The sequence below is a fragment of the Mus musculus genome, chromosome 7 (assembly GCF_000001635.26).
Source record: "Mus musculus strain C57BL/6J chromosome 7, GRCm38.p6 C57BL/6J".
NCBI classification, from domain to species: Eukaryota; Metazoa; Chordata; class Mammalia; order Rodentia; family Muridae; genus Mus; species Mus musculus.
The window spans coordinates 98242592-98265940 of NC_000073.6; the positions used below are offsets into that span (position 1 = coordinate 98242592).

The 23349-nt window shown below is 37.1% G+C and overlaps 1 protein-coding gene across 6 annotated transcripts in view; it reads right to left on the bottom strand.

The window, feature by feature from the left end:
* The window catches only part of Acer3 (alkaline ceramidase 3), a 107401-nt gene that overhangs the window by 28784 nt on the left and 55268 nt on the right, over window positions 1–23349 (bottom strand). For 4 of the 6 annotated variants that reach the window (NR_153759.1, NM_001360615.1, NM_025408.3 and 1 more), the window contains exons 3-7: window positions 18996–19048; window positions 16814–16866; window positions 15105–15186; window positions 9299–9334; window positions 1358–1416 (exon numbers count right to left, since the gene is read on the bottom strand). Coding sequence is in view for 5 of the 6 variants with exons in the window: in NM_001360615.1 (NP_001347544.1) it covers window positions 1358–1416; window positions 9299–9334; window positions 15105–15186; window positions 16814–16866; window positions 18996–19048 (283 nt within the window). In the remaining variant the exon portion in view is untranslated. Of the gene's footprint in view, window positions 1–1357; window positions 1417–9298; window positions 9335–15104; window positions 15187–16778; window positions 16867–18995; window positions 19049–23349 lie in introns of all 6 variants that reach the window. The other 2 variants (XM_030242889.1, NM_001360616.1) reach the window with 2 other exon arrangements.

Here is a 23349-nt window from a genome sequence, read left to right on the forward strand (position 1 = left end):
ACAGAGGAATGGATACAGAAAATGTGGTACATTTACACAATGGAGTACTACTCAGCTATTAAAAAGAATGAATTTATGAAATTCCTAGGCAAATGGATTGACCTGGAGGGCATCATCCTGAGTGAGGTAACCCAATCACAAAAGAACTCACATGATATGTACTCACTGATAAGTGGATATTAGCCCAGAAACTTAGAATACCCAAGATACAAGATAGAAATCACATGAAACTCAAGAAGAACGAAGACCAAAGTGTGGACACTTTGCCCCTTCTTAGAATTGGGAACAAAACACCCATGGAAGGAGTTACAGAGACAAAGTTTGGAGCTGAGACAAAAGGATGGACCATCTAGAGACTACTATATCCAGGGATCCATCCCATAATCAGCCGCCAAACGCAGACACCATTGCATACACTAGCAAGATTTTGCTGAAAGGACCCTGATATAGCTGTCTCTTGTGAGACTATGCTGGGGCCTAGCAAACACAGAAGTGGATGCTCACAGTCAGCTATTGGATGGATCACAGGGCCCCCAATGGAGGAGCTAGAGAATGTATCCAATGAGCTAAAGGGATCTGCAACCCTATAGGTGGAACAACAATATGAACTAGCCAGTACCCCCTGAAGCTCGTGTCTCTAGCTGCATATGTATCAGAAGATGGCCTAGCCGGACATCAGTGGAAAGAGAGGCCCATTGGTCGTGCAAACTTTATATGCTTCAGTACAGGGGAACACCAGGGCCTAGAAGTGGGAGTGGGTGGGTAGGGGAGTGGGGGGGGGAGGGTATTGGGGACTCTTGGGATAGCATTGGAAATGTAAATGAGGAAAATACCTAATAAAAAATATTTTAAAAAATGTAGTACTTTTCAAAGCATTTAACATCCTAGTCAATTTTATACATATTAAAGCAGATGTCTCATATATATTTTCTTCAAATTTCTTTATTTAGAACTCTTGCTTTTTTTTTTCTTAAAGTTTTATTATTTATTTTTACATGTAAGTACACTGTAGCTGTCTTCAGACACACCAGGAGAGGGTGTCAGAGTCATTGCGGATGGTTGTGAGCTACCATGTGGTTGCTGGGACCTAAACTCAGGACCTTTGGAAGAGCAGTCAGTGCTCTTAACCTCGAAGCCATCTCTCCAGCCCAGAACTCTTGCTTTTATATGATGCACATTAATAAGTCACCTGAATAACAAGTCTTCCTTACATCATAAATAAATTCTGGGTTACAGTTTTCTATCATTATTCTGCTGCAGGAAGGTTTTATTTTATTCCAGTTCAGAATTTAGACTTACTGTTGTAAGCCTGAGTGTATTTTTATCAGAATGTTGATGGCAAACCCAAACTACTTACCATGTAACAATATAAATAGAACGAAGTACTAATGTAAAGACCAACATTCCATACATGACCTGAATAGGATTGAAAAAGAAAATAGTCAGTACAGCTCTTCCTCCCTCTCTCCCTCCCTCCCTTTCTCCCTTCCTTCCTTCTCAGCCATCCATCCATTCCATCCATTGTCCATCCATCCATCCATCCATCCATCCATCCATCCATCCATCCATCTATCCTGTGGTGACAAGGATTGAACCACAGCTTCATATACACTAGGGAAGTATCCTGCCACTAAGCTAATATATCCATAGCTCCCATTTCTTTTTCCTTTTTTCTTTTATTTTACACAACGGCTTACTGTGTAGACTGGACTGGCCTGGGACTCTGGATCCTCCTGCCTTAGTCTCGAAAGTGCTAGGACTATAGCTGTGTGTTATCATGACCAGTTTAAAGTCAGTTTTATAAAAAAAAGAGGGACAGATGCACAAACTTGTATTTCCACTACTCAGGAGGCTGAGGCAGGAGGATCATTACTTTTAGGGTAGCCTGGGCTATATTGCTAGACCCTATCTCAAAGCCAGTCAATCAACACACAGCACTGATCTTTCTCATAATAAATAAGATTCCAACGTAACTGGGCATCAGAGAATCATATAATAATATAGGCTATGAAATTTTTTAAAAGAAATTTTCCTAGCTTTGCTATTAGCCAGAGGAGAAAAAGCAGACAAACCAATGTCCTTCCAAACCCTCAGTTATTTATAAAGAAAGATATTTTAGCATGATACTGGTTAGATCAAACTATATAATATGCAAGTGTACATATTTATATATAATGTGGCATATAACATCAAAATTACTAGTTATCTTTTTTTCCAAATGTTTCCCTACATTCCTAATTAATAATAAAGGTCTGGAGTGATGGCTCAGAGCATTTGTTGCTCTTCCAGAGGACCTGGGTTCAATTCTTAGCACCTCCTTAGCAGTTCACAACTATCTTTAATTCAAGTTCCAATGGATCCAACTCTAGCACACAAACATACATGAAGGCGAAATTCCAATGCACATTAAAAAAAAAAAGAATGTGAGATGCATAGTTAATAATAAAATATATAAAGAAACATAATAGAAAAAGTTAACCCAAACTATGCAGATTCTTGTTTTTCATATTGTTTACACTATGTGCTTTAACAAAAATCTGAGGGTCAAGTGCAAAAAAAAATAAGTCTCCATATACATTTGGGAATCAATCTTAAGCAGACATCTACTCTGCCAGGCAAATTAAATAACAGGTCTCCTTGAGACAGCAGATGGTCTTTCTCTGAGATATCAATTACTGATTTGTCAATTTGCTGCTAAAATGACTTCACTGGCTCCTTAGGTATTCTTTTTTTTTTTAATTTTAAATCTACTCTGACATATGCTTTTCTTTTTGTTCCTTTGCTTTAAGATATACTGGTGTATCTATTTAATGTGGCAGCTATGTAATTAGGGTATAACATTATTTGAAAGACCATCAAATTAAATCAGTGAATTTGGGGTCTCATTGGGAGATTTCTGGATCACCTTGGACTTAATAGTAAAGCAGAATTGTTATCAGTACTTTCCCTCCTCATGAAACGAAGCTGGCTAGCTTTGCTGCTTATTAACCCTTTCCTTTTAGTTTTATATCACGACTCATCTCTAAAGTCAAATACCCTTTAGTAGCTTTCCATCATTTATCATAGGCAGGAATTTACATGTCATTTGATATCTGAACATATAGTTTTAAAATGTTCATTTATTTTTATGAACATGAATGATTTGCCTGTAAGAATGTGTGTTATGTGCATGCCTGGTACCTGCAGAGCTAGCAGAGGGCATCAGATTGCCTGGTCCTGGAGTCACAGATGGTTCTGTGCTGTCATGTGGGTGCTGAGAACTGCACCCCAGTTCTCTGTAAGTATATCAAGTGTTCTTAATCACTGAGCTATCTATCTCTCTAGCCCTATGTAAGATAATATCAAGTTGTACTATAAAATTTAACGAATGTAACTTAAGTTGCATTCTTATATTGTTTTCATATACTTATACTTATTTCTTATTTTCAACATTTTACAAGGCTTTAAATGTACTGTTATTGGGTGTGTTTGTATTTGAGAAATATGTGTGACTATGGATTAATGTATGTAGAAATGTCCTTCCATCATGGGACCTAAGGACTGAATTCAGTATAAGGCTTGCATGGCAAGGGTTTTTAACCTGCTGAGCCATTTTGCTGTCCCATTTTCACTATCTTTATAAGTTAAGAAATTGAAAGCTTAAAAACATGAAGAAACATCTGTATGGCTTATCCAGTGTCAAGAGATCAAGATTCTAAATTTTCCAGTTAGTGTTTCTTTAGGTAAGTTTGCTTTCCCCTTCTTTTTCAAATAATGGATAGTTGTGCCAAAGATCAGACGACTCATTTACTGTTGTTTGTTGTTTTCTTCGTAGTGCCAGGGATTAAACCCAAGGCCTCTGACTGCTAGGCAGATATTCTACCACTCAACGCTCACTCCAGCCTCACTAACCATTTATCTTAAAATAAGCAATCAGATTCAGCAAAAGCTACCTTCAGAAGAATGAAAACAGGCTGGATGTGGTAGCGCACATTGTAATCCCTACACATGGAAGGCTGAGGCAGAAGTGGCTCAAGTTTGAAGATAACTTGAGCTATATAGTAAGACATTCTCTATAAAGACCAAACACTAAAAAAAAAGAGTGAAAACATATGTCACAGTGTGGAATGATATCTACTTAGTATAGTGGTCACCCAGAGTCTGCAATCATTTAGTATTTTGCCACAATATGTCTCTCTGTGTCTCTCCTTACCACCTAATTACTTATCTATAGCTTAACATTCAGATGCATGTTTCTCCTTAAAGAAAGATATTCTATTTGATATCCAAAGTATAAACACAGAGACTATAATATTGGTGGCATGATAATAAATGGCCTAATTCAAAACTTACAGTTTTCTTAATACTTGTAGTAGGCAAACCCAAAAGACAAAAAAGTGGGGCAAGGTTGTTGGTGCCTTTAACCCCAGCACTCAGGGAGGCACTATATAAACGCCAGCCTGGTCTGCATAGTGAGTTCCAGGCCAGCTAGAGCAGCATAGTAAGACCCTGTCTAACAAAACAAAACCACTACACAGAGCATGAAGGTTACATTTAGTCATCACACCTCTCAATTGTGCTGGCTGGGTTCTTTTCAACTTGACACAGCTGGGGGTCGTGTGGGAAGAGAGAGCATTAACTGAAAAAAATGCCTGCAAGAGTGGCCTGTAGGCAAATCTGGAGGGCACTTTCTTGATTAAAGATTGATATGGGGAGGGCCCAGCCCACTGTGGGTAGTGCCAGCCTTGGGTAAGTTGTCCTGAGTTACTATTAAAAAGCAAACTGAGATTTTCTGTAATAGTCTCCATCTGTTGCAGAGAGAAGGTGATCTGTTAATGAGGAGTGAAGATTACACTTACCTCATAAGGACAAATGTTTACAGATTGTTGTTAGGGATTATGCTAGTGTAGTAAAATAGTGGTTGTAGATTCTCCTCCAATAACCACAAGCAAATGCAGAGAGGTAGAGCCCAGTCCCAATACATACATCTACAGAACAGTTCCCACACCGAAGGCTCAAGGAATATTTCAGAAGAGGGGATGGAAAGACTGTAAGAGCCAGAAAATTGGGGTGTCTGCTGTGTCCCTCCTAGTAGTATCAGAAGCTACACCCATTAAGTCTCACCAACCTGACTGTCCAAATATAAGATGAATAAGAATGACACCGGTGGATCAACATGCCAAACTGGACAAAGAACAGTCTTTGATGCCTCAACCCTACACAAAGAACTACAGGCAACTGAGGAAAGCTGGAAATAGGAGAGATGGCCTTCCCAAGGGAAGAACACACCAACTGGTTGTCCAGTACCAAATGATCACCCTGAAAACATATAGACAGGTAGCAGTATGTGGAACAAGCAGGTTATATTTAAGAATATATTTGTATACACAAATACATATATACATGCAATAACAATTAGTTTAAAGAAAAGAGGCTGTGAATTTGAAGGAGGAGTATATGACAGGGTTTGGAGAGAGGAAAGGGGAGGGTAATTAAATTATAACCTCTTAAAAAAAAAAAAAGCAAGCTGAACAATCCATGAGGAGGCAGCTGGTAAATCTTAGTCTCAGCTTGAGTTCCTACTTCCAAATCCCTGCCTGAGATCCTGCTTTGACTTCTGTATGTGATGGACTGTAAGCTGTGAGGTGAAATAAAACCTATCCCTTTCAAGTTAATTGTGGTCACAGTGTTTATTGCAGCAATAGAAGGCAAGCCAGAATACTCTCTGAAGTCGTCTTAGTCCAGACTAGTTCCTCAGTCTTTCCTTGTGCTTGATGAATTCAGCTTTTGTGGCCCACAGAATCTTGTTACATGACTGTAAAAGTAACTTTTATTCTCCTTTTGTAATTGTTGTTAATTGTAATTGTTGTCTGGGAGGCTTAGTGCCATCTGCTAACCTAGGTCTAGTCCTGAAAGTGTCTGGCCTCCATACAATCTAATCTAGGCCTGAAACGTTTTCAGCCTCTCAGACTTGCTGCTGAGTAAGCTCACTCTTTCTTGTTCTTTCTGAGCTCTAGCTGGCTGGGTCAACTCAACTATTCTAGCCTCAAATTCCTCTCCCAGCTTACTTATTCAATCTCTTTTCTCTAGCCTTCTGAATTCCTTTGCATGGCCTTAAATTAACACTAGCAATCTTTTCTAATCTTCTGGCTCCTTCTCATTCTTTTGCTCATTCTGTCTTTACCTGTGTCTAGCTTTTTCTCTCTTCAATGTGCCTCTGTAAAACTCCTGGTAGAACTGCGTCCTTCTCCCTCTCTGTGCTGCTCTGCTCTCCCTCTCAACCCTATGTATTCCTGTGAACTCTCTTCTGTCCTGTATTCTCTTCCTCCTGTACTGTCTGTCTCTCGCTTAAGGAGCTTCCTTTTCCTCTCTGTTCTCATGAGAGCTGGGCATATCCTATTCTATCTCCGATTTTGTCACTTTTTTTCTGCAATTCTATTAAACATGACATTCAAACATGGGTGCTTCCTTCTAAAAACTAATTTTACCTTCATTGTTTGGGATCAAAGAAGTACTAAGGGCATGTCTGACTTCCAGCCAGATTAAAGGTATGTGCTAAGGGTTGAGCCACACACTAACTAGAAACAGGTTCAAATATCCTGTAACAAACTCTTGACCTAAGCTGGTTTAAATTTACAATCCTTTTTCCCTAAGCCTTCAGAGTTCTGGGGTTACAGTCTATGTAACGTCTGGCTTTTATGACTCAGATATTTTTAGGGGTTGTAGTCATGTTTGTTACTCTGGGGAATTTCCTTTAGTTTGAGTTTTTATATCTCTTCATGATTTACTAAAATGATGCTGTGTCCTCAAATGAATCACATCAGGAGAAACATGAGACCCATTTGATACCTATTACCTGTAATACTAAATTCATTGTAGATTTTTCTAAATAGAGCATCCAGATCAGGAGTTCATACTAATATTGGCCTCAAATCCTTAATCCATTCTCCTGCCCCAGGCCCCAGAGTGCTAGGATTAAAGGTGTTCACCACCAAGTCTAACTATTTCATTTTATATTTGTAATTTCTCCCAACAGTGGGAAATACAGCTAGTTTGTGCAATTGCTTGGCAGTTTATTGTAAAAAACAGTACAAAGAGGAGTTGGAGAGATGGTTCAGTGGTTAAGAGCACTAGGTACTCTTCCAGAGGTCCTGAGTTCAATTCCCAGCAACCTAACAACCATCTGTAATGGGATCCGATGCCCTCTTCTGGTATGTTTGAAGAAAGCAACAGTGTATTCATATTAAATAAAGAAATCTTAAAACGTTTCTTTAAAAAAAAAGATGAGGATGAATAAGAGAAGGTATGGCAGAGGGCATACGAATGGTCCCTGCCCACTCTGAGTATGACATTGTTCTGCTTTCTGGAAGGATTTACCTTGACTTTGTGTTTGTGTGAACACATGTGCGTGCATGCGTGTGTGTGTGTGTGTGTGTGTGTGTGTGTGTGTGTGTGTATGGTAGCTAGTTTGTTAAAAGAATGGTTTCAGAAGTCATGTATTAGTTACTTTCTATTGCTTTAGGGAACACCATGACCAAGTGAACTTATATAAGAAAGAGTTTATTTGGGTTTATGATTCTAGAGAGTTATGAGTCCATGATGCAGAGTGGAGGGAGCAAGCTACAAGAATGGTGGCTAGAGTACAAGCTGAGAGTTCACATCTCTAAGCACAAGCAGAAGGCAGAGAGCAAATTCAAAATGGCAACAAGTCTTTAAACTTTTAAAGCCCACCTCTAGTGACATACTTCATCCAAAAGAGAACACCTCCTAAACCTTGCAAACAGCACCGCATCTGGAACCTAAATATCCAAACATCCGAGCCTGTGGAGAACATTCCCATTCCCATGGAAGTCATGAAAATCTAGGTTATGATCCTAGCTCTGCCTCGTAAATACTGTATTTGTTGTCTACAGGCAACTATTTATATATATGAGCTCATATCTCTTAAGATAATTTTATATATGATCTCAAATTACTAACCCCTAATTTGTAAGGCTGTCAGTGAAAACAGAAGTTTGAAATTTGTATGGTATCAGGCACAAGACTCTATCTATAACCTTCACCTCAAAAAATCCATTAAATATATAAGGAGAAAATATTTGAGGAGTTTGCAGTCTAGTCTTTTCCAGATCATAATATTATAAAGACATTTAAAATTATTTATTTATTTATTTATTTATTTATTTATTTATTTATTTATTTATTTATTTTACAGAGACCTAACATAGCTTAAGCTGGCCTTCATGTCCTGATCCTCTTTCTTTATCTCCAAAGTGCTGCCATTAGAGGTGTGTGGTACCACATTAGTCTTCATAAAAAGATTTTAGGTGTGTGCATATGCATGAAGATCCTGGGTTTCTTCAGCTTCTAGGAGTGATACTGTACTTATATTGCTGGATATCAATATCCAGCTGGACTGTGACATTGGTTGTACCAGGTATGTTCCTATTACCTAACTCCTGTTTTCAGCTTTGTTTTGAAGTGATCTTTGTTTTAAAATTCTTTTGGGGGTACTGTCATGTTTTAATCACAGTAGTAAGGCAAGTAGCAGAGGCAGATGGATCTCTATTGAGTTGAAGGCCTCTGAACTCTAGGCCAGCTAGGGGTATAGCCAGCAGTCATGTAGCCCATGCTGGCTTTGAACTCACTTTGTAGCTGAGGGTCACCTTAAAGTCCTGATCCCCCTGCTAATATCTCTTAGATACTGAAATTACAGGAATGTGCCATCATTCTAGACCTGTGGGTCATGATTCCTTTGAGGGGGTCAAATGACACTTTCTCAGGGGTCACATATCAGATACCCTGCATGTCAGGTATTTACATTATAATTCATAACAGCAGCAAAATTACAGTTATTAAGTAACAACAAAATAATTCCATGGTTGGGGTCACCACAACATGAGGAATTTTATTAAAGGGTTGCAGCATTAGGAAGGTTGGGAACCAGTGTTCTATGCAAATAATATTTTTTTGGCATTTTACCACTTAATTTTCAAAAACTGTATCTGCATATAACTTCCTAAAGAAGGGAAACACAGACAATAAGCATGTACTGTTAAATAGTTAAATGTTTCATAACTTTAAAAAATTAGCACACTAGAGAGATGGCTCAGTAGTTAAGAGCACTTGTTCCTGCAGAGAACCCAGGTTTGATTCCCAGAACCAACATGGCAGCCCCAAACCATCCATAACTTCAGTGCCACGTGATCTGATAACATCTTCTGACCTTCACAGGCACCAAGCATGCACATGGTACAGAGACATACATGTAAGCAAAACACTCATATAAATAACATTAATACACCATTTTAAAAATTACCTGATGGAATATAGGTTCTTTGACTTTTAGGTAAATCTGAAAAATATTAGAAGAAACATAAGTGAAAGAAGGTGTATAAAACCTATTCCAACCCCTCTGCGAATCCCAAACCTCCCCTTCCCATGTTATTCCAACCAGACTCCAGCCAAATAAAACCAATCAGGCTAGCTGGCATGGCACAGGAGGGCTAGCTTGGCCATGACAAATGAAATAATGAAATATTTCAAATCAGTGATGGACTACTTCAACATCAGTCTTTGTGCTACCATCAAGGAGGGTCAAGGATACAAGGGTTGTTCATGAAGGGTGAATAAACTATGTCGACAATCCCTTTACCATACCTGTTCTACAGTAAAAAGGAAACTGTATTCAGAAACAAAAAAGTCAAATTTCTAGCTCTGTTACTTGATTTTTATAGGCCTTTACCAAGTGTCTTTTAGCTTAAAAGAATTGATCCTTGCCTGAAGAAAAGAGAATGCTAAGCCCAAGTACATGAAATGATCTAGAATACTAGATTATCAGTAAGTGAAGACATTTACACAAATTTCTTGTACCCATTTCTGCTTCTAACTATTCACTACCTAGATGAACCTCCAGTTACACAAACCCAAGTTTCAGGCTTCAATGTTTTGTGGATGTTAAATTCAATGCCTTTGTAAGATTTAATATGTACAAATTGTCCACGGATGCACATCTTTTAAATGACACAGTACAGAAGAGTCACAATTCAAATCAACCCTTCAAAGACTCTGACACTACCATGACAAAGTTCAGGTTTCTTAACTTGGCACCCAAAACCCCCTGCCACCCCCACCTTCCTGTCTGGCCTCAGTGCTGCCTCCTCATCTAATCTCCAGAAAGCACTGTGCTTCTCTGAGTGCGTCACATGCATGCTTCTGCATCTGTAAACAGAGCACTCTTCACTTTGTTCAGATCCTCCCCAACTGGCAAATACTTTGGACAATTCAACACAAATTATTCCTCTCTGGAGTCTTTTCTGATCTCTTCCACTCCCAACAGAAGCAACTACTCACCATCTGCCTATATGCTATATATGGTAGTAGCCTTCCTAATGATGTGACCCTTTAAGTACAGTTCCTGGTGTTGTGGTAATGATGACCATGCCATGACCACAATATTCTTTCGTTGCTACTTCATTACTGTAATTTTGCTACTGTTATGAACTGTAATGTAAATATCTAATGTGCAGGGTATGTGATGACCCACAGGTTGAGAACTGCTGCTTCATGGCATCCTACTGGTTTGTTGCTTTCCCCTATAAGTTAATAATTTCTTTGATATCTAGAATCGGGGTTAGACATCTTTATGTCTTCATTTAATGTAGTAATTTAATGAAATAATACAATTTTAAAACTTAGCTAAAAATTTATTTTTGAAATAAGTTTCTTACCATAAAAAGATCACAATTATTTCCTTTTAGCAGTCAAAGGGCTTTGACTGACATATGACCTGTTACGCTAAACCAATAAGGAGAATGTGTTTCATCTGTGTCTTTATTTCAAAATACTAACTGGAACTCACTATGTATCTTAGGCTGGCCTTGAATTCACAGTCCATCTCCTGAGTGATGAGGTGAGCACCAACAGGCCAGGCTTACGGGTATGTTTCTGAAACATTCTGTTTTTTAGGCTAAGAAATGTGGAGTCCTTATTATATATTAATATTACAGTTAATATAAAACATATTCTATTCTTCATTTTATGGTAAGAAAAAAACTAAAGGTGAGAAAGAAACTCAAATCCAACTGATTCCAAAGCTTGATTTGTTTCTAATTATAACATCTTTTAGCTTACAAATGGGTCTAGTCTTGATATTGATGCCAACTTGCTAGATAAACTTAGTTGGCTAGGCAAGTCACTGCTAGATTTTATTTCCTTCATTAATACTATAACATGACTTCTTTTCACCTCTGAATCTGTAGACTTCTTTCATTATTAACTAGTACAGAGTTTGGGCAAAGGTGTATAGACACTCAGCAAAACAGTGAATATTCTATTTAGCATCTTAACTAGCTGACATTTTCCTTTAGTAGGTTGTTAATCTTTTTTTTCCTTACCTATTCAGATACAACTTTTCTTTTTTACATCTATTGGTATGTATGTATGTATGTATGTATGTATATATGTATGTATAAGATGTAGTTACTTTTCTTTTTTACATCTATTGGTATGTATGTATGTATGTATGTATGTATGTATGTATGTATGTATGTATAAGATGATATGACTGTGAAGGTCCAAAGACAACTTCCAAGGGCAAATGCTTTCCTTCTATTATTTCTTCTGTGGGTTCTGGGAATTGAACTCAAGATACCAGGTTTGAAGGTAAGCACCTTTACCCACTGAGTCATCTTCTTACCATCCCTGCTTACTTTTCACTTCTAGAATGTTTGTATTCTGTGACATCAAGTGTCTTTCTTTTCCTGCATCTCTGACTGATGTTTTTAGTCTCCTTTGCTGGTTATAGTTCTATGTGGTCCTCAACTGTCTGCATTCCATAAGGTTGTATCTTTTTAGTTTTAATAGCATGCTTTACTTTGGTAACAGTTTACCTATCCCCATATTTTTGATATAACCTACACCGAACCAACTTCTAAATCTATATCTTTACTCCAGCCTACCTGTTAAGCCTTTGGTATCATTAATACTGAATACTTCAAACTCAACATATCATAAATCATATTTATCCATTCCTATACCATGGCATAAGCTTACTAGTTATCTTTCCTGAAAAAGATGCTTATAGTTCAATTATTTAATTTCAATTAAAGTTTCCCTTTTATTACATTTAGTGTGAGTGTGTGTGTGTGTGTGTGTGTGTGTGTGTGTGTGTGTGTGTGTATATGTGTTTATACATGCACTCATGCCTTGGCATGTGTGTGCAAACCTGGAGACACCTTTCAGGAAAGAAGTTAGCTTTCTTCCACCATTTATTTAGGTTCCAATTACCAAACTTAGGTTGTTAGGCTTAACAGCAGGGACCTTTACTCACTGAGCCATTTTGCTGGTTCAGTTTATTATTTTTTTAAGGGCATATAGCCCAGACTGGTCTTAAACTCATTATATAGTTAAAGATGACCTCAAACATCTGATCCTCCTGCTTCCACCTTCTTAACTTGGTTTTTGAAAATACAGACATCCAAACAACACATAGTTTTATTCAGTATGAGGATGTAGTCTAAGGCTTTCTGTGTACTTGGTAATCACTTTACCAACTGAACTACAACTGCAGTCATATTATTCTGTATGTATTTTTATCTTTATCTTTATCTTTATTGTTTTGTTTTGGAGACAGAGTTTCTCTAAGTAGCTCTGGCTGTCCTGGAACTCGCTCTGTAGACTACGCTAGCCTCAAGAGATTTGCCTGTCTCTGCCTCCCAAGTGCTGGGATTAAAGGTGTGCACCACCACTGCTCCACAATTTAATTTTATATTTTAAGAAAGGGACTCATGTAGCCTGGCTCTGAACTTGCTATGTAGTAATAAGTAAGAACAACCCTTAACTCAACATCTTCCTGCCTCTGCCTCCTGAGTGCTGGGATTACAGGTGTCCATGTTGGGCTCCATGTTTTAATTTTAAAAGGTTTGCTGTGAAGTCTATGCTAGCTGCAAACTTGGGACTATCATGCCTTGGCCTGCTTAGTGTTGGGATTACAGGCATGTGCTGTCATTTACAAGAGAAGCCATTCTGTGCGTTTTGTCTGTCTTCTGCTTCCATCTCCTCTACTCAATGGGTTATACATCTCACTAATTATGTATGGCAGCTTCTTCTCATCCCCACAGCTATACTACTTCAGTCTTAGTCCCATATTCTACAAAGTATGCAATTTAATTTAATTTCCTGCATTTAACCTCCAGACTCCTTTAATCTATATTCTGTTATGTAACAAGTAATTTTTCTAAAACTTGTCTGATTACTTTTTTTTTTTTTTACTTTATGGATCAAAACTAAACTTAGACAAATTTAAACTCTTACATATACCATGCATAGGACTGTATAACCTGACTTTTGTCTAACTCACTAGCCCCATTTACTACATTCCCTTACCACATGGCAATCACCTATATAAAACCTCTTTCAATTGTAATGATAACTTAATTGGACAATTAAGGCAAAGTATACAGTGAACATCTGGTACATATACATAATTTTAAAAAACAGCAATTAAAAAAAATAGCAAAAATGTTATTCTAAGGTTTGTGTATAGAACTATAAAAGACTGAAAGTGCTTTACCACACACACTGTTGTCCAGAGACCTGAAAAACTCTTCCTCGTCAGTCAAAATCTAACTTAAGAAACCCTCTTTGAATCTTGCCCTGACATTCTCAAACAGTATTTTTGTTTGTTTGTTTGTTTGTGGTTTTGCTTCCTCAGACATAGTCTTTGATGTAGCCCAGGATAGCCTCAAGTAATCATGCCTTGTTCAAGCAGTAATCCTTGTTTTTTTTTTTTTCCTATGTTCTAGGCTCAGAACAGAACATGATGTAGCCTAAGCTGGCCTCAAGCCCTTGTGTGATCCTCACCAAGCACTCTTTTTTTCTTTTTTTTTTTTAATTAAAATTCAGAGGGAAGTGGGAGCATGCTGAGACAAGGTCACATAGCTGAAGCTGGTGTAGAACACACTATGTAGCTCAGGTTTATCCTCCTGCTTTAGCCTCCACATACTGGGATAGCAAGCATCTTGGCTTCAGGAGTAAATTAAATTTTAAAGCAATTCACTTTTATTATGTTTTAATTTGTGTGTGTGCATGCACACACACGTACACACATGAACAAACAGCCTGCACATGAGTGTGGGTGAGATGAAGGCAACAGATCCATCAAGAGTTAGAGTTAGAAGGTTTGTGAGCCACCTGATGGGGGAACCAAGTTGGAGTCTTTTCTAAGAGGGGTATGCACTTAACTACTGAGTCATTCCTCTAGTCCCCAAATTATTTAGTTAAAAATTGTTCATAAAGACAAAAATTGCACATATGTATGATATGCTAAATGCACTCATGTGGTCTTAATTGCTCCTCTTTTTGCACATCACCATATGACAGGTTCTGACCTCTACTCTTGCAGTCACTATCTTTTGATGCAATTCTCTGTCACATTTAACTTCCCTAGTAGAATGAATTCTTTCATAGACAGCAACTGCTTCTTAGTTACTTTTGTAACTAGTACATGATGTAGATTTCCAAAAAATGTTCCAATTAACATTTTCTTAGTTCAAGGTTAACAATGAGAACAGTCACAGCTAGGACTTCTTGTTTTCAGTAAGTAAGTTCAGCCTTCAGAAAAGCATTTTGTTTTTACCATTGCTACTAACTAAATAGTTACTTTTCAACCTTCTCCTCATCTAAAAAAATTAAAATCTATTTTGGGGGCTGGAGATGAGAAGAGTTGGTTAAGAGTTGGCTCATTGGTTAAGAACATCTGCCATTCTTGCAAAGGATCCAGATTCAGTTCCCAGCATCCACATGGTGCTTAACAACCCTCTGAAACTCCAGTTCCGGGAAATGCCTTCCGACCTTTGGAGGTACTAATCACACAGATGGTGCACATGCACATAGACAAAACTCTCAAACAGAAAAAAAAAAACAAAAACTAAACCTAAAATAAACTTTTAAAAGATTTTTCAATAAAAGTAATTTTTGAAAAGGAAATAAACATGCAACTCTAAAAATAAGACATTCCAATTAAATAAAAATATTTCAGTTTGACTAGCTGACATAAACACTGGAAACTTAACTGTTCCAATCTCCTACATGGCACACCTCACTAGAGATAAATTATAACTTACCGTAGTTACTGTTAAACTGTATAGAAATAGGGTAAAAAGAAGATGGTAGTTTATTGAGCTCTTTGTCTTGAAACACTCAAACCTTTAAAATAAGAGAGAAAGAAAATTACTTTATAATGTACAGCCAGGAACAAACTGGATGCTGCTTACATCTTGCCCACATGGCTTTATGATTCTGAAGTACTCAAAACTTCTACCCTTCCACCCTCCATATTAGAAACACTAAATGTCAAGCAGTGGTGATACATTCCTTTAGTCCCAGAGCCCAGGAGCCAGAGGCAGGTGGATCTCTGTGAGTTCAAGAGCAACCTGGCCTACAGAGTGAATACCAGAACAGCCAGAGATACACAGAAAAACCCTGTCTTGAAAAATCAGAAAGAAGGAAGGAAGAAATGAAAGAAAGAGGAAAGAGAAATGAAAGGAAAGGGAAAGGGAAAGAGAAAGGGAAAGGGAAAAGAAGAGAAAAAGGAAAAAAATACTGAACTGTATACAGATGACAAGAGGCAAATGGGATCAGCAATAGTCACAAGACTTCAGCAAAGACATGAAGGTCTTCAAATATGGAGTTAAAGAGACAACTAAGTTAAGTAATGGGAGTCAAATATGATATCAGATAGCCTATGGCTAATATCTGGCAGCCAATGTGAATAAACAAGTGAAGAATGAGCAGAAAAATAAACTGGATGAAAAGAAAAATAGAAGACTTAAAGCCAAGTGGAGAGAAAGGAATGAAGAAAAGAGAGGCACAAGGACATGCCTTCCCAGTTCTAATGAGGCAAGACTGTACTCCCTCCTATTTGGTTTCATGGGCTGCCCTGTCTGGCTGCAGTGGGAGAGGATACACCTAGCCTCTTAAAGACTTGATGTGCCAGGGTTGGGGGAATACTCAGGGAGGCCCCCACCCACTCAGAGAAGAGAAGGGGGATGAGGGAAAGGATTGTGGGAGGAGGTGACTGGGAGGCGAGCAGTGAGCAGGAGATATAGTAAATAAGTAACAAATTAAATTAAATTAACATGCAAAATTTAAAAAGTAAATTTCATTAACAGAAACTAATGTTGGCTCAGCAGTTAAGAGTACTTGCTGCTCTTGCAGAAAACCTGGCTTCAGTTCCTAACACATCCATGGTAGCTCACAACCCTCTGAAACTCATTTCAGGGGATCCAATACCCTCTCCTTCTCTTCTCATATGAGGCATGCATATATTGCACAGACATACATGCAAGCAAAATGCTCTAACACATAAAATAAAAATAAACAAAGTAATAACTAAAAAAGAAACCATTCATACTACAGTACAGAGAAACTACCCTCAAACTTTATGGAACAATTTTATGGCACAATTTGAACACATTCTTCACTCAAGAAAAGGAAAAATGCTTATTTAAGTAAAGTTAAAATACTATCTAAACTGACATTAGGACTTTGAAATCATAGTTCTTAATATAAAACATTATTGCAACTTACCAAAGCCTAAACTCTTAATAATATCACATTTTTAAACTTTTACATTACATAGCCTAGAAATGAATTGGACCAAAACCCACACTGAAGCTGAAGTAAGTACTCACATGCAGTATACACTGAAGCTTAAGTAAGTACTCACATGCAGTATACACTGAAGCTTAAGTAAGTACTCACATGCAGTATACACTGAAGCTGAAGTAAGTACTCACATGCAGTATACACTGAAGTTGAAGTAAGTACTCACATGCAGTATACAAATATGCAGCAGCTGTAAATCATGGGGAGCTCATCCAACAGCTACACAAAGCAGAGAAACAAAGATGTGAATACAGAACAGCTACAATTATGGAAGTTAAAATAAAACTTCAGGTCATCTCTGAAGCTAAGGAAGTGCCTCAGATGTACATCGCACCGTGTAGCATGCCCAGGCCCTGGTTTCAACTCCTAGTTGCTCCCCCTAAAATTATTAATTCTTCTTTAATTTCTTTTACTAATTATCTACTATATTCATCACCACCAAATTCACTTGTACAGTTTGCTGTCTTTAAACCATCAGAGTTATGTACCCATCCTTCTAAGGCACACATCTAAGTGGCACAGCTGACTGACTTTTCCCAAAGAGCAATCAGAGTCCAGGACAATGAAACCAGAAATGGTTGTAAATGTGCAGATTTGAGAAACACTGAAGAAGTAAAATAAACAGAGAGAAAGGTGAAGAAAAAGAAACTACAAAGAATATATCAAGTTTCTTGCTTAACATTTCAGGATATATTAGTACAGTTTAATGAGATTATGGGAACAGAGAAAATGACAAGAACAATTTTCAGCATCTGAGCTTAAAGTACCTGACATAGACAGTATGTAGAAATGCCAATCAAGTAATGAGAAGGACAAATCTGTAGCTCAGGAGAAAGGTATGAACGCCAGATATCTGTGGCTTACTTAAAAGGACTACATTTACAGAAGGATAGATATGCATTCACTGATGTGCACATGCACGTGAAGGCAAGTGTGTTTTCCTGAGGCACACCCCCCCATTTTGGTTTTTAAAATGGAGTCGCTCACTGATCTGGAGCTTGCAATTAGGGTGAACTGGCTAGCAACCATAAAGCACCAAGAATCGGCCTGTCTCTCCCGGGACTACAAGCATCTACTACCACTCTCGGCACTTGTATGTGGATTCTGGGAACCAAACTCAGATTCTCATACTTGCATGGCAAGCACTTTACTGACTGAGTTATCATTACATCTCATTTATTTTTGTTTTTTCTTTATTTTTAGCAGAAAGAGGGGTATTGTTAGGCATGCATACACCCTGCACATGTGTGGAGTTAGAGGACAAAGTATGGAAGTTGATTCTCTCCTTCTGCCACTGGGATCATAGGGATCATACTCAGGTTTGGACTTGATAGGAAGCGCCCTTCCTTATTGTATTATCTCACTAAGCTTCATCTTATTGCAAAAGGGTGTTGCATTCCCTGGAACTGGAGTTATAGATAGTTGTGAGCTGCCACATGGATGTTGGGAACCAAACTTGGGTTTTCTGTACTTGGCATACAAAATAATCAGTTTTCAGTTTTAGTAGCCAGGACTTCACAGAGAAACCCTGCCCCAAAAAGCCAAAATAATAATAATAATAAAATGTCTTGCTAACATTGTTGTACCTGCACACCATTTTACTTTGCTCCTACTTGCCCTCATCACTCATTGTTGGTTTTTCCTCCCAGCAATCAGTCCCCCTTCTTTCAAGTCATCCATTTTAAAAATCTGAGTAACACAAATACACAAGTCTCATTCCAAAACTGTAACTAAGCCCAGCGAAAGATCTGAGCTCTGGAGTGAGTGTGTGTGTCTACGAAGATAGTCCGGAGAACGCAGCTGGTCAAGTGTTTGCCTAGAATGTGCAATGCCTGTCTTCATACCACAAACAGCAAAGACAAAGATGAGTCTGGCAAAGGTCAGATCACAAACCTTAGATCAAATTCGTGAGTCTAAACTATGGTCAGAATTAGAAGGTTAGTGATGATAAGCCAAAAGGGTCAAATGACTAGGTATATAACCACTGTGAAGCAAAGATAAAAACTAAATGGGCACTCACTCAAATGGACACCACTAATACATAAAAGACTGCAGGTACCTAAGAATAAAGTGTTTTTGTGAACTGCTTACAACTTTTTAGGACACCTCCATGTAACTGCTTTCTTTAAGGCTGTTCTAAAATTACATATGTCTGCATAGAGTTGGCATACATACATAGAAAGCCATACTACTTCTTTATATGCTCAATTTGAGTCCTTTGACTCAAGTGAAAGACTTCAAAGATGACAAGTCCCTGTTTTTATTATCCTTTAGTTATGTGTTCTTTTCTTGAATTGAAAGTGTCTCTAAACTAAGAGAAATAATCACTTACTTTTGCCATTACTCACCTGCATTTCATATTTCAGAGTCATGTGGAAACACCAGGATCCCATTCCTACCACTAAAATTAAGACAAATAAATAAAAAGATTCACAAGAAATTCTTTGGGGGCCAGAGTGACTTCAGAAGACAGTAGAAAGTAGGAAGTTTATTAAGGTCTTGTGACAAGATACAGCTGATGCTGAGTTAGTGCTATGATTGAAGATTTTGGCATAGAGGAAAACAAGCACAGTATAATATTTCTAAAATTCTCTCTACTAGGTAATTTAGTATACTAACAATATTATTTCTATAAAGTATTGAATGCTCAAGATAAGCTTTAATGTGCATAGTTGGTCAGCTTCTTTTAGCACTCTCTTGTACTTCTCTGATACATAAAACCTAGCAATATAATTTAAAGAGTCACAATATCATCATATATACAAAACTACTGTAAAGACACCTAAATGCAACTCTCTTAAGAACTTGCACTGGCTGATTTGTGTGTCAACTTGACACAGGCTGGAATTATCACAGAGAAAGGAGCTTCAGTTGAGGAAATGCCTCCATGAGATCCAGCTGTAAGGCATTTTCTCAATTAGTGATCAAGCAGGAAGGCTCATTGTGGGTGGTGCAATCCCTGGGCTGGTAGTTTTGGGTTCTGTAAGAAAGTTTTGGGTTGGGCCGGGCGTGGTGGCGCACGCCTATTAATCCCAGCACTCGGGAGGCAGAGGCAGGTGGATTTCTGAGTTCGAGGCCAGCCAGGGCTACACAGAGAAACCCTGTCTCGAAAAACCAATAAAAAAAAAAAAAAAAGAAAGAAAAGAAAGTTTTGGGTTCTGTAAGAAAGCAAACTGAGCAAGCCAGTAAATAACATTTCTTCATGGCCTCTGCATCAGCTCCTGCTTCCTGACCTGCTTGAGTTCCAATCCCAACTTCCTTTGGTGAAGAACAGCAATGTGAAAGTGTAAGCTGAATAAACCCTTTCCTCCCCAACTTGCCTCTTGGTCATGATGTTTGTGCAGGAATAAAAACCCTGACTAAGACAGAACTTGTCTGGAGATACCAACACCCTTGAGTGTACCTCAGTCTCTACATGTAAATAATTAATTTTGTTTCATTGTGACACATTCTATAATTATTTCCATGACACATCAAGGATCCAAGGCAACATCTCAGACACTGGTGGTAGCTTTTGGCTGTGTCTCTTATTGCCACAATAAATAGTTCTATGTATTGAAGTTTTATACTATGCTAAGTATGCTGACCACTATATACGCTCTAGTTCCTTTCATCTTTTATAGAACCATTATCACTTACCATCTGGCTTTCATGCATTGGCAACAAAGAATTATACATGGCATTCAGCTATTAAGTAGTAAGGAAGGTATTCTAACTCAGGTTCCTTTATAAAATACTTTTAATACAACTTACATATCTAGGAAACAATTACAGAGATATGTACAAAAAGGTATAAAGATAATTTCAATTTTCTGGCCAAAAAGTGGGCTTCCTGAGCATGGCTAATAAAATTTTGCAGCTAAGTATGGCTTTCATAATAAATATTGTATCAACAATCCATACATTCCACTCCATGCTAATTGAAAAGAGAAAAAAGAAAAACACCCCTCCCTGTTTCTGCTAGTGCTAGGGATTAGTGTTAGAGCCACGTCCATTTTAAGCAAATGCTCTACTAGTAAGCATCCCAAGCAAAAACAAACTGTAGATTGAGACAGAGTCTAAATTGACAGAATGGTCTCAATATGTATCTAGGCAACCCTCCCAAGTGGCAGGGATTGCATATATGTCCCATTACACCTGCTAGGTGTGTAGTTCAATTTGTCTACTTTTCCTTACATCTGAATTTAAATCACAGAAAGTTATTTCAAAATGCTAGATATAGATTCACACATTTTCTTTCAGGATTTTTAATATTTTAGTTTTAAAACTTGTATTTCTGATTGATTTAAAATTTATTTTTGTGTATGATATAAAGTCAATTATTTTCTCTGGCATTTCATTTATGAAAATATTTTGCCTTTGGTTCAATGACTACAGATGGCATCTTTTTCAGTATTTGGTACTCTGTATGTGTCTAGGAATTGTATACTTCTATTTTACCTCATTTGTTAGCACATAACTATTCGTAATAGTTCCTTATGATTCTTTTGTATTACTGTATCAGTTGTAATTAATCATTTTCATTTCACTGATCATGTGTATTTTCTCTTTATTTTTGCTCTAATATTTATTATTTCCTTCCTTCTAGTACTTTTAAGGTCTCTTTTTCCTTTTTTTTTTTTTTTTTTTTTTAATTTCATGAGCAACATGAGGGCTACTTGTAGTCTTCTTGATAATATAAACATCCTTTTTTGAACTGCTTTTGTTATTTCCTACAGATTTTCATATGTTATATTTCTACTTGTTTTTTCATTCTATTTATTCAGGAGTATACTTTAGTTTCTACATATCTGTAGAGTTGCTAACATTTTCTGTTATTTATTTGTAGTTTTACACTTAAATTATTTCAATTGTTGAGACTTGTTCTGTGAGCCAACATATGATTTGTCCTGGAAAACGTTCCATGTGCTATTAGGATACATATGTATTCTGTAGCAGTTGGTGTCATGTTCTGCACATGTCTTAGTTGTATTTGGTCTGTAGTATAATTTAAATCTGCTGGAGTTGTTGTTGATTTTGCCTGGATAGCCTGATCAATGCTAAAAGTAGGATGTTAACAACTTCTTCTATTATTACATTACAGTCTGTCACTTTCTTTATATTTGGCTCTCTGTTGTTTGCTACAGAAATATATTTATGATCGTTGAATTAATCTATTTACTATTATGTAATGTCCATCTTTGTCTCTTTCAACAATTTTTCCAGAAGTATTTTATCTGATATCAATGTAGCTACTTCTTTTTACTATTTCCATAGACTATCTCATTTGGAGGCAATATATAATTACAAGTATTTTTTTAATCATCCAGCTATTCTGTGCTTTTTAATTAGAGAGGTTAGTCTATTTGCATTCAAGGTAATTACTGATAAGTAAAGACTTGTTACTATATTTTAAGCTTTTTAGTTGTTTGTGTATACTTCTTTCTTCTATTGCTCTTTTCTTTGTGGTAGTGACTTTTCTCTAGTGTTTTCTGATTCCATGTATTTTCTTTTCTTTCCTTCCTTCCTTCCTCCCTCCCTCCCTCCTTCCCTCCCTCCCTTCCTTCCTTCCTTCCTTCCTTCCTTCCTTCCTCCCTCCCTCCCTCTCTCTCTCTCTTTATTTCCTGCTTGCTTGCTTTCTCTCTCTCTCTCTTTCTTTTTTTTTTTGCTTTGTAGTTACTACAAAACTTACCAAGAATGTCTTATAATAGGTTATGCTTAGCATATTAAAAACTCATTTGATCACAAAGAAGAAGCAAAAAAAAAAAAAACCCAAAAACTTCATATTTTAACTTTTCTTAAATTTTAATGTCTGATGCCACAAACTTTTATATTTTCTTATCCACACCATTAGTTATCATTACTTTAGTAGCTTTGTCTTTTATCTTTCATAGTAAAGGTGTAATTAACTTATTTAATTATGAATTGTATACCTTCATACATTTAAGTTACTCATTGATGTCCTTTCTATTGGTTAAAAAGACTCCTTTAGCATTTCTAGTAAGGCAGGCTTGGCTTTGAGTGTACACTGTCAAAACAATCCTCTTAGGTCTCACAGTACACTAAACTTGCTTAGTATGCTATTGAATCCTGAGGCTTTCACAGATACTCTTGTCCATGGATAGATGTTATGTGAGATCTCTCATTACACAACACCATTTATCGACATTATCTCTCATATGCCACACCTTTTGGTGTTTATTTCTTCATTTGAAACTGTTTACTTAAGTTAGAAGATTAAATTATAACATCTACTTTTAAATTAATTGAGGGAAGAATTTTCATTGATGTAATTTTTATACTTTGTTTTTCTGACAAGAATATTATATAATTTTTCTTTGAAACTGAGTTTTGCCTATGTATACCATGATGGTTCCAAACTCTTGATCTTTCTGCCTCAGTCTCTACAGTACAAGGATTGTAAGCATATACCATCATACTCAGTCCCTATACACTACTTGAGAGGTTACAGATATTGGAAGGAAACGTAAGAGTGTGTAAGAAAATTATACGATGTAATTTAAAATAGGGTTTAGCTCTTAGGGTGAGAAGCTAGACGGAGAAGGAAAAAAGGCAGAAATACAAAAAAAAACTTCTATTTTATCTGCAGTAGCACATTTCCTTTAAAAAGAAAAAATTAAGATCTGAAGCAAATAAGAAAAAAATCCTAATCTGGCAAAGCTGGGTAAAAAAACATGTGTTTATTTTATTACCTCTACCTGT